The sequence below is a fragment of the Pan troglodytes genome, chromosome 2, assembly GCF_028858775.2.
Source record: "Pan troglodytes isolate AG18354 chromosome 2, NHGRI_mPanTro3-v2.0_pri, whole genome shotgun sequence".
NCBI classification, from domain to species: Eukaryota; Metazoa; Chordata; class Mammalia; order Primates; family Hominidae; genus Pan; species Pan troglodytes.
This window is the reverse complement of record NC_086015.1, coordinates 100,729,058-100,745,445: the sequence shown is the minus strand read 5'-3', so window position 1 is coordinate 100,745,445 and position 16,388 is coordinate 100,729,058. Positions and strand designations below refer to the sequence as shown.

Genomic DNA, 16,388 nt, shown 5'->3' with positions numbered 1-16,388 from the left:
ACAACCTAACTGCTAGAAAATTCCTCTTTCCCACTGATGTTTGCATTTAGATGGCTACGGCTGCCAGTGTTGAAAGTGTGCTATTGACTGGAGATTACTTTAAATTAAAGTCTTATATACTGGAATTTGTCCTCCTCTGGGTAGACTCATAAATATGAAATCTGCCTCCTGCTTGATTAATTAACTTTATTACTCCACCAGGGTCAGCTGGTCCTCTTTCTGCTTCATGTGCTACCATTAATAATCATTCCAAAATTTCTAGCTGGTGTTAATAATGATGTGGCTAATTTCATCCTAAGTAATTGAAGCAGTACAGATTGTGCTTCAACCAACAGACTGGATCAAACATAATGGAGGTTTTTAAAAAAGAGTTTAGGGAAGAAAATGTGTTAACAACAAAATCGTCATTTTACCCTACCTAAAATGCGCCCCCAAATTTAGAATTAACAATTAATTTGTAGTAAAACTTGCATATATTATGTTTTTACATGACTCAAGCCAGTTATAGCTTGTTACCCAAAATAAAGCAAGCAATATTGTTTATCTATGGCAAATAAAATTATCTGATTCTTTCTTTTTGAACTGGTAGGCAACATACTATTCTTTAGTATTTTAATATTAATATTTAGTATTTTAGTATTTCTTTTTCTTTTTGACCTGGTAGGCAACATACCATTCTTTAGTATTTTTGTAAATCATATTTTCTTTATTTATTTGATTACATGTATATTGGAACCTAACTATGTGTAAAACACTTTCTGAGACACACAGGTATACAGACTATAGTTCTTTATCTCAATGAGTTTACAACTTAGTAAAGAATTACGCCTTTGAACAATAAAATATTTAGAAATTCCAAGGAAGAAGTGATGATTTCTCACTGGCAAGAACATTTCAGGAAAGTGGCATGTAAGCTAGAGTGATCATTTGTAATGTGATCATTTTCTGAATATTCCAGTTGGAAGTCATAGAAGAATCTTAGATATGATGAAGATACAGATTATTTTGTTCATGAAGCATCCAAATAATCTAATTTTTCCAGAGAATACCTTAACTTGCAGAAATCGATAGAAATGATATCAATTTGGATTACATTTAGAGGGGGACCTAATATCTTGCTGAGAAATTCACATTCTATTCAATACAACATATGCAACGATTTAGAATTTTTAAGTGTGCAAATGGAATTTAGAAAAATTCATCAAATGGGGACATAAAAATGTATTGGGAGGAAGAAACCAAAACATAATCTTGCATCTTATTTTTTAGGATAATTTCCTACCTATAAATTGTTAAAACAAACCAAATTTCTTACATATCAACCATACAAAAACAGCTAAATCTTACGGATATTTTCAAAATAATTAAGTGGTTACATTTATTCATTTGTATCTACATACCACTTTTGTAAAAATATATAAGGCATGACATAAGATTTTATTTTGAAATACCCACTATAATGTAGTTATTTACAGTTTGGTTTGTTAATGTTGATTATAATGATTTTTATATGATTATTTTATGTGCTATAAATTTAGTCCATCATTCTACTTTTGGTAAATAATACATTTTAAAATGCTGACAGATGTGGCTTTTGTGCTACAAAACTGATTTATGCAGCCAACAGGTGAAAACTTAAATTTACATGTTGTTAAAATGTAAGCTGTAATTAATCTTTTCAGAAAAGAGGAATGCATTGCTTATATGTTGGCAATGTATTAATTCTTGTGGGTCATTTAGATAATTATTAAGGCAATGGAAGAGGTAAATTGCCAATTACTACATGTAAAATTCCAATTATCTTTCAAAAATTGGCTTTAAGCTATGGATTCTGTTCCCTTTTGATAGCTCACAAGCTATTTTTTCAGTATTTAAGCAGAAGGTTCAAGCTGGCTACAATCTAGCAGAATACATTTTATTTTGGTTTTAAAACTGCACATGCAAAATTACTTACTGCTACTATAAAATGGAATTTAATGTTATATAAATCTTGCTAGTATTTTAAATAAAAACAAAAGTTTTATTTCCTTATCTTTATTTTATTACTTTTTAAAATGTGTAAGTGTAATTTAACAGGATTATTGTTAAAATGTATAAATATGTTTTTTCCAAGCAATTTATAAGTTATGGCTAATATTACTGGTGATGTCAACAATTTTTTATTTTGATTCTCATTTTTTTCTGCAGTGAAAGGCCCAGAAAATAAGCTCAGAAATAATAAGAAATTTGAGCAGTTAAAATTTCCTATTATAGCTGTATAAGCCAAAAAGGACTGTATTTGACCAGTGTGTGTGTGTGGATATGTGTTATGGTTAATGCTTTGGGGCATAATATAGATTTTATTTTAATCTTGAGAAAATTCTTACTAGCTTCTAACACCTAATTTCCATCTATCTCCCAAGCAAATCCATATGAAGTATTTTTATATTCTTACTTTCTTACTACTGATTCTGTAATTTTATTGCTGTTTTGATAAATCTATTCTAAAGAAGGAAGGGGGCAATCAAGTACAGTACCTAATAATAAGGCCAGTACACAGTAGGCACTCAATAAATGCTGTTAGTGGACATAATATTAACTGTACACTTAGCCCAGCAAGAAATCAGAAAATACATAAAATGCGAACATTAAAATACAAGGAATTAATTTTCTGATTATATATGAGTGAATATCTTCAGTCAATTTGATCCATCTATCAATCTGTCTATATCTCTACCTCCACATACATATATGCAATAAGGTTGTTTTATAGATTTAGGTAGAGGGGAAACCAATAGCTCTAGTTCAAGTAGACTCATTTTATGATGCTAACAGTGATAATTAGTAATCTTAGCATTTGTCAGCCAGTTAGAGAATCTCCACTAGCATATTTTGATATTGAAAAATAACCAAGCACTGGTCTCTAAGTGCAAGAGGGTCGCCATAATTTTTCTTCAGATGCCACTATGTTTATAGCACAAGTAGCCAGTCAAGAACATTATGATTTTCAAAAGGAATTATTTCATAATTATGTTATTGCCTTGGTCATTAGCAAAGTCAAAGTTGAACAAAGTAAAATAATATGGCTAAAAAGAACTGAATTATAAACTACTTAATTTTGCTTACTTTAAAAAATTTGAACCAGATCATCAAATGAGATCACTCCTTTCCAACCCATACCTCATCTCTATGAATGTATTATAAAGTTAGTCAATTAAGTGGAATACACAAGAGAGAACTTAATAATAAGGCTGACATTACAATAATTCAGGCACTACTTGAGAAACAAAGGCTATAAAAATTTAAAGAAGAGCCAGGAGGGTATGGAGAGAAAAAGATGGATGCCATCAATTGGGATTCACATCATCATATCCTTGAATTTATGGGAAACCTATCCATATGCTACTATGGCATTATTCATTGAAATTCTCTCCTGGGTATAAACAGCAGGCTTTGAAAATGCTATTTAAAGCTAACCATTTTTTTTTTAATGATACTTTAAATGAATTTCCCTTAGACTGTAAATTGACTTAGGAGCCATTCTATGTTCTCAAACATCAGGTTTACACAAATATATTATTTTCAGGTTCTTCTCAGACATTTTATCTCTTCAAGGTTTTAATCAAAGTCATTTTCGCGGCATTCCTGAATCAGTAATTCAGAACATAGTTTTCACCATCTTCTGCTGCCATTGTCAGATAGTTCTAGGGTTCTAAACTCGCACCCCCAATCACTAGGTATCAGATTCTGGTAAAGTTATACAAGTTTCTAAAATGAGGCATAATCTTGTCAGAATTAAATGAGGTAATATGTGTAAATTGCTCAGCATAGGGTCTTGCATGTATTACTAGTCATATTAATCCAGGATTCGAATTCACCAATGGATCCTGAATATTTTCTGGATACATGCAAATATCCTTAATATGGCTAAAATGTGCTCTTGGTTTGGCCCCTGTGTAACTCTCCACCTTCATCTACCACCATTTTACCATTTGCATCTCCTCACCACAGCCACACCAAGTTATTTGCACTTTAAATTTTTTATGTTGTTAGAGGCCTTTATGCTTTTTCTGTTCCATGACTATTCTTCTTTCAAGAAAGAACCCCAGCCTCTCACCCTCCAGAAACCTTTCACCACCCATGTGTGCTGAACTAGTAGTCATCTTCACTATGCTGCCACCATCACCTTTGTATATCTTTATGATAGTACACGTCACTAATCTTGTATTTTTGATTTAAATTTTTTATTTTCCTCCCAGAAATATAGACTGAAACTTGTTTGAAGGCATAGGCTATTAGCTCTTATTATTATTTTTTATCCCCTGAGCCTCATATGAGTATGGCACATATTAAATATTCTATACATGTCGGTTGAATGAGTGAATTGTACTGAGTTACTTGTGAGTACAAAACCTTTCTTTTTATTCGACATAACGTCTGAAGAAATTGTCCTGAAAGTACAATGAGTTGAAATCTAATGTTAAAACCAAATCAAACTGTTAATATTTAAATCAGAATTTTTGTTAATATTACACCAAATGACCTTCTCTAGAAGTCCCAAATGAACACAAATGACTTATTTAGATGTAGCTCTATGAGTTTATCTGAGAGTGCATTTCTCACTTAAAAATGCAATACTCAACAATGTCAAACTTTAAAAGTCAGGTGAATTTTTTAAATCTGTGAAATAAAGTAAGAGAAGTGCAAAAGCTATTAACTTTTCCAGGCTGTGAAAAGAAACACAGCCTAAACAAGACAATAATTCGAAAATCTTGGACAAAACTTTCCTTGGACTGTATCCTTAGCTTTATACCTAGGCTAAGGTTTGACAAGCGGGCAGGGAAAAAAAAGTGAAAAAGACATAACAGGGACAAATCTTTTGATATTTTTATATGGATATTATTGTGGATCTATGTTTTGTGATCATAATACTCTACTCCTAATAATTTTCTCTCTAGCTTAAAAAGTCAATAGTCTCCACCAGAAATTTAAATGACTATTACTGATATAAACACTCAGGCCACAAGTATTCTTTTTATTAATTAGTTTACTCATTCTCCCTAAGCTGGGGTCCTTCTTACTTAAATACATCAGCACTTTCTCCCTTTGTAGTTAGATATAATTGTAACAAAGAAGTTCTTACATGTGAATACTGTTCATCGATGTAAAAACAACAAAATATTCCTTCTGTCATAGAATCTGCAACCCAAGTAGCTTCATTTTGAGGGAGTGATAAACTGAAAAACTATGACCTATTTTATGATCTTACAAAAAACACTTCATAATAATACAAATGATAAATTTAGTAGGATGGTGGAGTAGCTAACAGCATAGGCCTTTCAATAAAACACGCTTCCATTTCAAATTTTAGCTTAGCTTCTTACCAGTTGCTTAAATTTGGGCAAATTGTTCAACTCCTTTAGGTTTCTATTTTCTTATAGGTAAAATTACAAAAATAATACTTGTTTCACTGGACGTTGAAAGGTTTGAATGAACAATTCCATGTAAAATATTTCATGTCATTTTAGGCATTTTTAGGGTCTCAATAAATGCTTGCTACTATTATTGTTATCCATAAGGAATTACTATAATAAATTTACTTTTATTGAATTATTATATTAATACAGTATGTTAACAATGATGGAAACAGATCTTTCTTATATATTTGACCACTTTTTCATAAAGATGTCTGGCAAAAGCAATCCCTACTATTCTCACAAAGAGAGCAGTAAGATGGATTTCTGAAGGCCAAAAAGAGTTCATTGGTAAAGCTGGGTTTAGAATGAATAAAAGACCTCAAAGCTGATGTTACATGACATTGGAATATCTCACTCCCTTCATCTCCCATTTTGGTTTTCAGCATGTTGAGGTCCCGGAATTAATGTGGGTTTCTGATGAAGCCCATGCATCTGTATTTAAACCTATAATGTGCATGTCAGTGGTGTTCATCTCCTGATCACTATTTTTATTGACTGAGATAAAAGGCCAAAGCTGCACAATTCTGAATTGCTAAAACCATTTGTTCATGGCTTTATTCTCTCCCAAGTTTTCATTAGGATCATATCATGATGCCAGGACTGGTGAACTATTAGGCATCCACAGAGACTCTGTGTAATAGCATAAAGGGCCACATTTTGGCCACATTACTTTTATGGTAGAGTAAGGCATTTCATGAAAGCATTTAATGATAGCACCAAATATTAACTGAAATGACTGTATGAGTATTTACATGAACAAAATCTCATTTAAACAAGCTATTAAAAACTTGGGACACCTGGTTTTAAAATATCAGGTCAAATTGGAATGATACTAAATTCACATCTTATGTTATATCCTTGTGTGAAACTTACTTTCATCTCCTGTTTCAAATTCAAATTTCTGACTGTAGCCACTGTATCCTGTCGCAGTTCTCACTCGGATGTGAAATACATACTTGGTGGCTGGCTTGAGACCTGTGATGATGACACTGGGGGCTTTGGACCTTGTGGAAGAGTAGGTCAGCTGCTCATGTTCCTGGGGGACAGAAAAAAAGGAGAAAGGAAATGAAACAGAGTTATTCTACCTTTTCCTAGAAACATTCCAAAGTTTAACTGAGGAATTATGCTCTGAATACCAAAAGTATTGATTACAAAGTAGTGTTAGCATGGTTTTCCATAATTTGGCATTTAGCTGTTTATCATAATGATGCATATGATATGGTCCTATTTGGAAATTTATTAAGAAAGATGATTAGTCTTATATAAACTGCACTTGTATTTTTGGTGATTTAGATTCCTGACCCAACTGTAAGAAATGATGGTGGTGTGAGAATATGTTTACACAGAATGGCAGCTGCATCTTGAGCAAAATGGGCACACCAGCAGAGTGCAAGGAGCAAAGGTGGGAGAATTCAAGTACCAGCTACTCACTTCTACCCGCAGGTAGTGCCAAAATGCCGGCGCTATCCGTGGGTAGACCTGTGGGTGAAAGGAGAAATAAATTAATTGCTTTTTAAAGTTTGAAATATTTTATCCTGAAGTCATTCACTTTGTGCTGTAATTCAGTGTTTCCCCAGTAGTAAAACCTGAAGTTGAATCAAATTTAGGAAATAAAATGATGAATTTTTTCCTGTAAGGGAGAATTGACTCCTCCCCTAAATATAGCTTATTTTTAAACATATACTAGTTACATAGTGACTGTGAAGTAGATTTAAAAATAATCTGCCCATGAAGAAGCACTGGAAACACAGAAAGGCATGAAAGACTTACCATACCTGCAGAATCAGAGGCAGGGCTTGAGGCTTGGTTCTCAGTCTCTTGTGTGAATTGCCAAATTATCTCACTTCACTAAATGGAAGTGAACTTGCCAGGGCATTCTGGATGATCTAGACAGTCAGGGTTTGTTACATGGTCTCTGTTGCCCACTATCTCAGAACAGGACAGTTCATTTTACCTGTCCATGTAAGAGATTGTCCACAATATGCTGGTGGTGGGGACAAATTAAACCTACACTGTTTTTGTATGGTGTTATTATTCAATAACTTTACAATGATATTTTAATAGGGTATCTGGAAAAAAATGCATTTGTGTAAACAAAAGTCATAGGTCAAGCTAGGTCAACAGACCCTCAAGTTAATTTCCACCATCCTCATAAAAAACCTAGAGATTTTCAGAGATGCAAAATGACTTTCAAGGTCACTAGTTGAATCATTCATTTGATGCTTAAATTCTGTCTGTAATATTCCCATCAAAATTTCATTTAGTGTTTGCCTGAAAACCACTGTTATTTAGGAGACCTTCCCAACTAGCAAGACAAGTTATGAAAATGTACACATATGCAGAATAGGTCAAACTTCATGTATTTGCTGGTGATGCTTTAAGATTTAGAACTATGAAAATCATTTCTCTTAAGCTACTTTTCAGGAAAACAGTCTTATCTTAAGGATCATTTTTAAACTTTATGACCTTCCTTGTCAGAACTTTATATGCTATTTGGTTATTCTGTGTCTAGCTAAAGAATTGAATTTGCCATTTATACCCCAAATAATAAAACTGCTTATTAAACATAAAGTACAAAGAAAAAAATTGAATTAAGAACAGCAACATTTTAAATAAAAAAAGACTAAACCAAAAAACTGCAACTTATATTTATCTCTAGGTGATTTTAAGATTAGAAAGTAAATAAATATTTATCAACCTAGCATAAAATACAAGGAAATAAAGTCTATAAATCATCGATGGTGACAGTGAGCTGTTAGGGATTAAATGTAGGAGCTTGCTCATATCAAGGCCTTTATAATTAGGTGGCTTAAAACACATATTGTGGAGAAAAAATACTTGTGAACTATTAGAAAAAAAAGATATTGTTTCTGGCAGGAATTTCTAGAACATTTGGATTTTTCAATCTCATATACAAGAGGAGAATATGCTACTTTTCACAGAATTTCTACAACGTAAGAGTTATGGTGCATTTTGAGTGCTGTCTCACAATGTGAAATGATGATTGAGATAAGAACTTTAAAGCAATGAAAAAAAGCATTTAGTCTCATCCCAAAAGAGAGAAGATATGGTTCAAAAGTTTACTCTTAGAATGGCTCCAGGATAATTACATATCTTATCCTTGTTGCTTCCCCAAAACATAGCTAAATAGTAACTTCCTATTCAGTAAAGTTACAGGGAATAAAGGACACCTTTTGCAGGCAGCTTTTAGCATTTTTGTTGTTACCTACAAAAGTGTACTTGTAGCTAAATCCTTGGACTAAAAATCAAACAGTAGGAAGTGTACTTAAGGGGTTCTTCAGCCCGAATCACTCACTACCGGTGAGTGCTGCTGCCTTGTCTTACGTCTTACAGCTTGCTGACATGATGAGGAAGAGGGTCCAGGAAGAAGCAGTCACAAGAATTCTTCACAGTACACAGCAGACCTCTCTCCTCCTGGTGTTTTTAAGCTCTTGGGAAACCAAGTTAGCTTTTGTCTATGATATGCATAGGTAGGACACTATCGTCCCAGAATTTTGGCCAGTTGCCTTTCTGCTGACGCATCAACTCCAATTCAAAGGTGTTGTCACCAGGTAGCGACCAGGCTTTGCCACAGAGCCATTGAGATGTTTTCTTCATCCTGGCAGGTTGAATTTTGAATATGTTTAGATAGGGTATGTTGGCGTGCTTTTCTGGAGTTTGTACCATGATGGCATTGCTAGCTGTATGACACGTAAATCTTCAACTTAGCTAGGGAACACGTTCCATTGTTCATAAAGTTCTGTTTTTCATCTTTGCTGAATGTGTGATAAAATTCCTCTTCTCATTCTTAATATTATTTATTTTTATAATTTCTTTTTTTCATGATCAAGCTTTCCAGAGGTTTGAACACATTTTTGGCTTTTTCCCCTCTATTTTTTTTTAATCTATTACATTTGATATCTGTTCTTACTATAAATTTTCTTTCTTCTTTGTACTTTCTGTTAGATATGTTGTCTTCTAACTTCTTATGCTTCATGCTTAACTCATTATCAGCACATTCTTTCAAATATATAATTTAAGCTTACAAATTTCATGCTAAGTACTGCCATAGTTATACTTCAAAAGTTTTCATACAAGGTATTATTAATTAGTTCTAAGTACTTATTAATATCTAAAAGTATGATTTAAAAAATTCTTTGTGGGAGACCAAGAACTATTACTTGCACATTTTTGTGTATTAAGACATGGTATCAGGGAGTAAATAAATGGCATAAAGTGAACCTCCAAAGGCATAGTTGCATGGGTTGCAAAGCACACTCAACTGTGAATAGTGCAGTGGATGCTCATTGGCTGAGAGCACTGGCCATCTTGTGCACTAATGCTTGTCGGCTGAAAGTGAATCAGCTTGTTGCATGACCTCCCCTCAGATGAGCACAGAAAATAGCACCAATTGTGAGAAAAAGTCATTGAGAAGCAATGAACTTTAACACATTTTAAGTTGTATCATTTTCTAAAATAAAACATACATACAATTCCTGTTTGACATATTTGTATCCAAATTAAAAAAAAATAGTTTGGAACCAAATAGTGTGAACGTAGAGCACTGTCAAACAGGGCAGGCACATACTGTTCTCTAGAGATGTTGACTTTTACCTATGGTTCTCTTCCCATGGGAAGGCCCTGGCACTTACATTTAGGCACTGCTCCTTCCAAGATGCTGAGAATCAAGGCTTTTCTGGGAATCCTACTGTCACACTGAACCTTTCGTTTACCTGAAATACTGAACTTAGCTTTATAGGTGCCAACTTTTCATGGTAACTAAAATGGACCCTCTTGCTAGAGTCTGGAACCTGTTAGCATTCAATCTGAAAACTATAACTTGGTGAAAACAAATAGGCTCAGGTGTTCAGACCCTATGGCTATATCTTTCTACAGTCAGAGATAACAGGGCCTGTATCAATAGAAGACAGCATGGAAAGAATTCTAGGTTAGAGTTCTCCTGTCTTGGATATTATCTTGATTCTGCTTCTATTATGTACCCTGGCAAATTACCTTTTAGGTTTTGATTTACTCCTCTAGAAGACTCATTCATTCTACAGACATTCATTGAATCTCATGGTATGTATAAGGTTCTAGAACACTTTGTTAGGTGTAGCTTACGTAATCACCAACGTTCTACCTAGCAATTCAATTCAATATTTTTTTAATGTCAGAAATGCAGGTGTTTTCCCTTCTGCTATGAATCATTGTCATCATTCCTCATCTCCCTCTCTTGGGTTTACCATTTCCATTTATGGGAATAGATTCAATAGGCCAGCATAGTGGTCATCTTTTAGCTGGTTTGCTTTCTCCTAAAGTCTTTGGGCCTATTGGGATTTCTAAAAGGTATCACCTCTTTGTTTTATTTTTAATTTTAAATTAATTGGATTAAATGTAAGATAAAAATTATATTTTATTTTCTAGACATATCTATGTAAAGATATAACAACAATCATAATAACAATGATTTATGTAGAGCTTTACAATTTACAAGGTGTTTTCATACACATCTAAAATCTAATCTTCATAATAGTCTTGTGAAATAAGAACTGGTAATACTTTTATTTCCATTTATCTATGATCAAATTAGTCCAGAAAGAATAAGTAAATTAGCAAAACAAGTCACACAACTTGTCAGTGGCTTCCATCGAAGTTGTGCTTTTTCCACTACACCCCATTTAAGCAAATATGTCCAGAGTATATATGTCTATGGATTAGACTGAGCCAAAGTAGTTTTTTTCCACACTTTATGTTCTTAACTATCTATATACTAGAAGTAACTAACACAGCTTATGGACCACATAGTAATGATTTGTTGGCTAATCATTAGACTATGTTTATATGAACAACTAGTTCCTCAATTGGAAGAAAAAATTCTCAACACCAAATGTTTAAATACACATTTCAAAGGTAAAATTATTTTCTATTAAGGTTAACAAATCCATGCAGGCTGCCTTTATTTTTATTTTCTATTAATTTTATGTCATATAGGCAGATATTAAGTAATATAGGAGGCAAATAAATCACCCAGTCTTGCATGGAATATACAGTATTCTCGTTCAAGCCTGGGAATAGAATTTGTTTAATAAAGTCCAGGAGACTCTTTTAGAAGTTTTGATGTGTAAAGATAACTTCTTGGCTTTAAGTCATACCGATTTGAAAATATAGGTGCAAGTGCAGGAATAGGTCCAAGTGCTATTCATATGTAGTACTCTACTATCCAAATCTTTTTTTTTTTTTTTTTTTTTTTGCGATGTCTTAATTAAGACAGTGGTAAAGCTCTTGTTCTACTGGCTAGAGGACTGAAGCTACAGGTTGTTTGAGAAACAAAATAATATAAAAAAGGATATTAATGGTTCCACTAGAAGTCATCTAAGTCATTTACATCCTTTCTCTCTCTCCGTTTCTGTTTGACTTCCTCACCCTGCCTCTCTGTCACACTCACAAATGTACACACTCACATTCATCAAACTGTGGAGATGTTTCCAGGATAATCCTCTCAAAATAAACAAAAATAAATGAATTAAAACCACATTTAGAACATGATTTATAATCTGCAGAAAGGTATTTTGCCTGGATAAATCAAGAATTGCAGGGCCTAGGAACCTAAAGTTAGAAAGGCTATCAAAAAATCTTATTGCCTGAACTATGGCATTAGCAAAGCTGAAAGTCTTTTACTTGAATGAAAGGAAGATATTTCACATGGCTCTGGGAAAAGAAAAGTTTGAATACTAGATTTGGTCAGCATTTAACAATTACTTTCCAAAGGAAATAGACACTGAACCCCGTGGACTTTATTTTGCTGACCCTTTTAAAAATGAGTTCTACCTGGGTACACATAGTCATCATATTCTGGCTGAAAGAGTCCTTAATATTTTTCATATTTCTACTTTAATGTTGCAATCTTCTGATTACTAATGTGGATTCTCAAGCTCTGTAGGGGCAAACATAAATATATTTGTTCTTGGAAAGGGCAGACTTCTGTATATTTAATACGTGAATATTCTGGTTTGTTCTTCAGTCTCTCTCTCTCTCTCTTTTTGAGGCAGAGTCTCGTCCTGTCAACCAGGCTGGAGTGCAGTGGTGCGATCTGAAACTCTGTGGTTCAAGCGATTCTTCTGCCTCAGCCTCCCGAGTAGCTGTGACTACAGGCACGTGCCACCACACTTGGCTAATTTTTGTATTTTTAGTAGAAACGGGGTTTCACCATGTTGGCCAGGCTGGTCTTGAACTCCTAGCCTCAAGTGGTCCACTCGCCTTGGCCTCCCAAAAGTGCTGCGATTACAGCTGTGAACCACCATGCCCAGCCCTCTTCAGTCTCTTTTAGCATTTAATCAGAATAAACCAATTCCTGAATAGTTATCAACTCTGAGTGCACTCCAGTTCAAGATGTACAAAATAGAGTACCAGAGTGAGTTATGTGTGAACCCAGGAACTGAGTTATACCACTTCTGTAAAATAGGAATAATGATAAAAGAGCTTATAGTCATAAAAAGTCATCCATTTCTATTCTTGTTTCTAAGTTGCCTTGATTCATCCGAAGTTTTAATCTACTCCATTTTTAAAGCTAGTTGGAGAAAATCTTATTCTACTCTAGCCAAATCATAAAGTATATGTTCTTTCTTTGTAAAGCATAACTTAATTATCTTACAAAACTTAAAAATAACAGTTTTTTAATATATGTAGAAAATGTCTCTCCTAAAGGTTGAATGAAATAAATCATCATTTTCTCTCTGTTAGTTACAAATGTTTACTTAGAAACTCCGAGAGAATTAACTTAAAAAAATTTTAGAATTAATCAAGAGAAGTCAGTTACATAGTCAACATGCAATTATCAGTGGTTTTCCTGTATACTAGCAATGACCAGTTATAATTACATTTTAAATATTGTAGTCACTATAGTAACAGAAACCTTATAATACCTAAATATATCACAAAAAGTATGTAAGACCTATATAACTTCATCTATGATATTTTACTGTGCAAACCAAAAAAAAATTCTCATGTATTTTTTTCTTATTGCAATGCTTTAGCATAATATTGCAAAGTAACAGTAAAAGCAGAAACTTTTTCCTTTCTTCTTTAATCAAACAGATTCTAATTGTGTTATGGTTAAATATAATTATGTCTGACTTACATTTTTGGCAGATGTCTAGTTGAGGACGTTTTCTTCTTCCATTGTAGTTTTGTTTGTCTGTATTTTGTTTTTAAAATGTGAAATGAATTATGGATGTTATAAAACAATTTATCTGTTGCAAAGTGAATTTTATGTTTTTCTCCTCAATAAAGTATATACTTAGGCAGAACTATCTTTGCATTCCTAAGATAAACCCTTCCTGTTAACACTTGTTCATAATATATTAGAATTTTTATTGTAATTTTGAATTCAATACGGTAATATTTCAGGCTAAAATTTTTAAGCATATACTTATAAGTTATCTCAGCTTACAGTTTTCTTTTTCAATCTCACAATATTTGGGTTATACTATATTTAGAGAACGGATTGTGAAACTTTCCACTTATTAATGTTCTGCAATAACTGACACAACATGGGAATTATCTGCTCTTTGAAAACTTAATTGAAATGGACCATGTTGGTAGTACACACTTGACTATCATTTAAAATTATTTTACGCTATATTCAAATCTTCTCCTTATTCAGTTTTGATAATTACCATAAAATTATTATATTTCCTTTATATTTATTGATATATATTTACATCTAGTCTTGTCTTATTAAAAATCTCTTCCATATGTAAATAACATTTCCTATTATTTTTAGGTAAGCTTGTTTATTTGATCAATCTTTTAAAAACACTGGCTTTTGATTTTCAAATCAAATATTAGTGATTCTATTTCATTAATTTTTGATTTTACACTTGCTCATTCCTTCTAATTACTTTATTTTTCTGCATTGGTCACATTTCACAGTTTTAGATATGTGAGGATCTTAATGTCTTTCATTTTAAATAGTTCATAATTTGTCTATTATGCTTTAATATATTATTTAATATAAAATTAAAATTTTTTAAATAAATAGATTGGAGATGTGGTGGTTTTTTTTAAATTTCTCTGATTTTGTTAATGGTTTGCAAATAATTATTTCTGCTACAGGAAATTTGTTGAAATTTTGTTGTCCTGATATAAGATCAATATGTATGAATGCTTTTAAGTGTTTAAAAATAATTAGTAAAATTTCAGAATTTTAGGAGCAATATGCTGTATCAATTGAGGAAACCAAAGTCTTTAGAAAATTCTTCATTAGAGAGTGTCTGTAAGATGTTTTATAATCTTCTAGTATGACTATATGTTTCTCAATTTTGCCTTATATTTCCAACAGATTAAAACTGTCCAAGGAAGTAAAAGACTGGCATTTGAATATTTTAAAGGTATTACACAGTAAGGAAATTAGACATCTTAAATAAATTAATCTTTAAATTCTTTGATTCTAACCAGCATTTAGCACTTAATTTTATACGATTTGGTCCCCTCCTCTACTTATTGAATGTGCATCCATATGTATCCTAAAGTGGGCTGCAATTTCCTGAAAAATGTAGTTTACATTTCCCTCAAAAAACAAAACGAAATGAAACAAAGGAGTGCTGGATGCATAGTCAGTATTTAGTAATGTCAATTGATTGATATCCACAAAGGAATCGCTAAACCATTTAACATAAGGTGTACCTACTGCAGCTCTGGTCACATATCACTGGGAATTGAACTACTAAAATTTCTGCTTTGACATAGGGACACACATTAGGATAGCTTTCAGCTCACACTGATTCTCCTATAACCAGATCTAACTATAAGCTACCAGTAATGTAAGATGGGGCTGGCCAACTGTCCCAGAAACAAGAGGAAGCTAGAATAACTATATAATTCTTTTCCTAAGTAAATGAACCCATGATGAGAAACTTCACTGAACCCATGACAAAGAAACATCACTGAAGTTGAACAACCTTAGCTTTCCTGGTTTCTGCCTTTCTGAGGCTGGGAAGTTCCACTCTGCCTTGGATTCTGCATTGTGACAACATTAAATAGTAGCGGCAGCTGGGTTCTGTTGTCGGCAACCAACAGAGTTGTTTTCTTTTCTCGCATTCATTAAAATGCACAAGAAGAAATTTCTAATGGTAAGGGGTGAGTAGAAAGGGTTAAGAAATTCCTTGGTGGTTTAAGCTAGTGGGTAGGGTGCTCTAAAATGTTTTTCTTAGGTAAAAATTAGCTACTGTTGTGGCAAAATTGCAAAATACGTATAAGCAAGAAAAATGTAGAAGTAGTTATTCCATGTACACAACTACTTTTTGACTGCATTTCTGGGGACGTATCATTAAGTATTCTACTACTATAATTTACTACAATCAACTCTTGATTATTCCCAGTAATCGAAAATTACAGATAACCCCAAATCACTTTGAAATGCATTTATGACTATTTTCATATATTCCTACCAATGTGTACCTTGTTTCACCTAAAATGAATATTTAATGCATTCCTGAACATTAAATATTGAACAGTAGTAGGAGAAGGCACAGAAGTACACCGATGATAGAGGAATATTGATCTGGAATTAAACATTTGTAATTGATTTTAATAAAATAGATAACTTATATATAGATAACGAACTGCTTGAAATAGTGATATTTACTGTTAGAGAAAATGGCCTAATTATTAAAGTGTGATCTTTTGAAAATACTGGTGCTAGAATGAGACCAATAGAGTCCTAGTTGTAGTCAGTTCATCTATGAAAATTGGAAAGGTTATACCTATATCAAAGGGTCAAGCTTGTTGTAAGATAAACCAAAATAATATGTAAAACTGTTTTACAGGATCCAGCAGGTGTGTAACGTAGCATTGTTTCTTTCTTTTAAGAGTAACTATCAATAGGTGGTGCATTTATTCCAGGGCAATGATAGGCTTGTGCCTTAAGGTCAT

The 16,388-nt window shown here is 32.9% G+C and overlaps 1 protein-coding gene and 1 long non-coding RNA gene across 14 annotated transcripts in view; one reads left to right on the top strand and one right to left on the bottom strand.

Moving 5' to 3' along the window:
* EPHA6 (EPH receptor A6) overlaps positions 1 to 16,388 on the bottom strand; it is a 943,752-nt gene that overhangs the window by 293,943 nt on the left and 633,421 nt on the right. For 4 of the 12 annotated variants that reach the window (XR_010155659.1, XM_009445923.5, XM_009445925.5 and 1 more), the window contains exons 7-8: positions 6,888 to 6,935; positions 6,330 to 6,492 (exon numbers count right to left, since the gene is read on the bottom strand). Coding sequence is in view for 7 of the 12 variants with exons in the window: in XM_009445923.5 (XP_009444198.1) it covers positions 6,330 to 6,492; positions 6,888 to 6,935 (211 nt within the window). In the remaining 5 variants the exon portion in view is untranslated. Of the gene's footprint in view, positions 1 to 6,329; positions 6,493 to 6,887; positions 6,936 to 13,593; positions 13,651 to 15,415; positions 15,506 to 16,388 lie in introns of those variants that run through there. The other 8 variants (XR_010155661.1, XM_063806933.1, XR_010155660.1 and 5 more) reach the window with 5 other exon arrangements.
* Positions 15,496 to 16,388, top strand: part of LOC107970698 (uncharacterized) — a 31,621-nt gene continuing 30,728 nt past the window's right edge. For both annotated transcript variants that reach the window (XR_001713466.3, XR_001713464.3), the window contains exon 1: positions 15,496 to 15,586. This is a non-coding gene — a long non-coding RNA (uncharacterized LOC107970698). The remainder of the gene's footprint in view (positions 15,587 to 16,388) is intronic.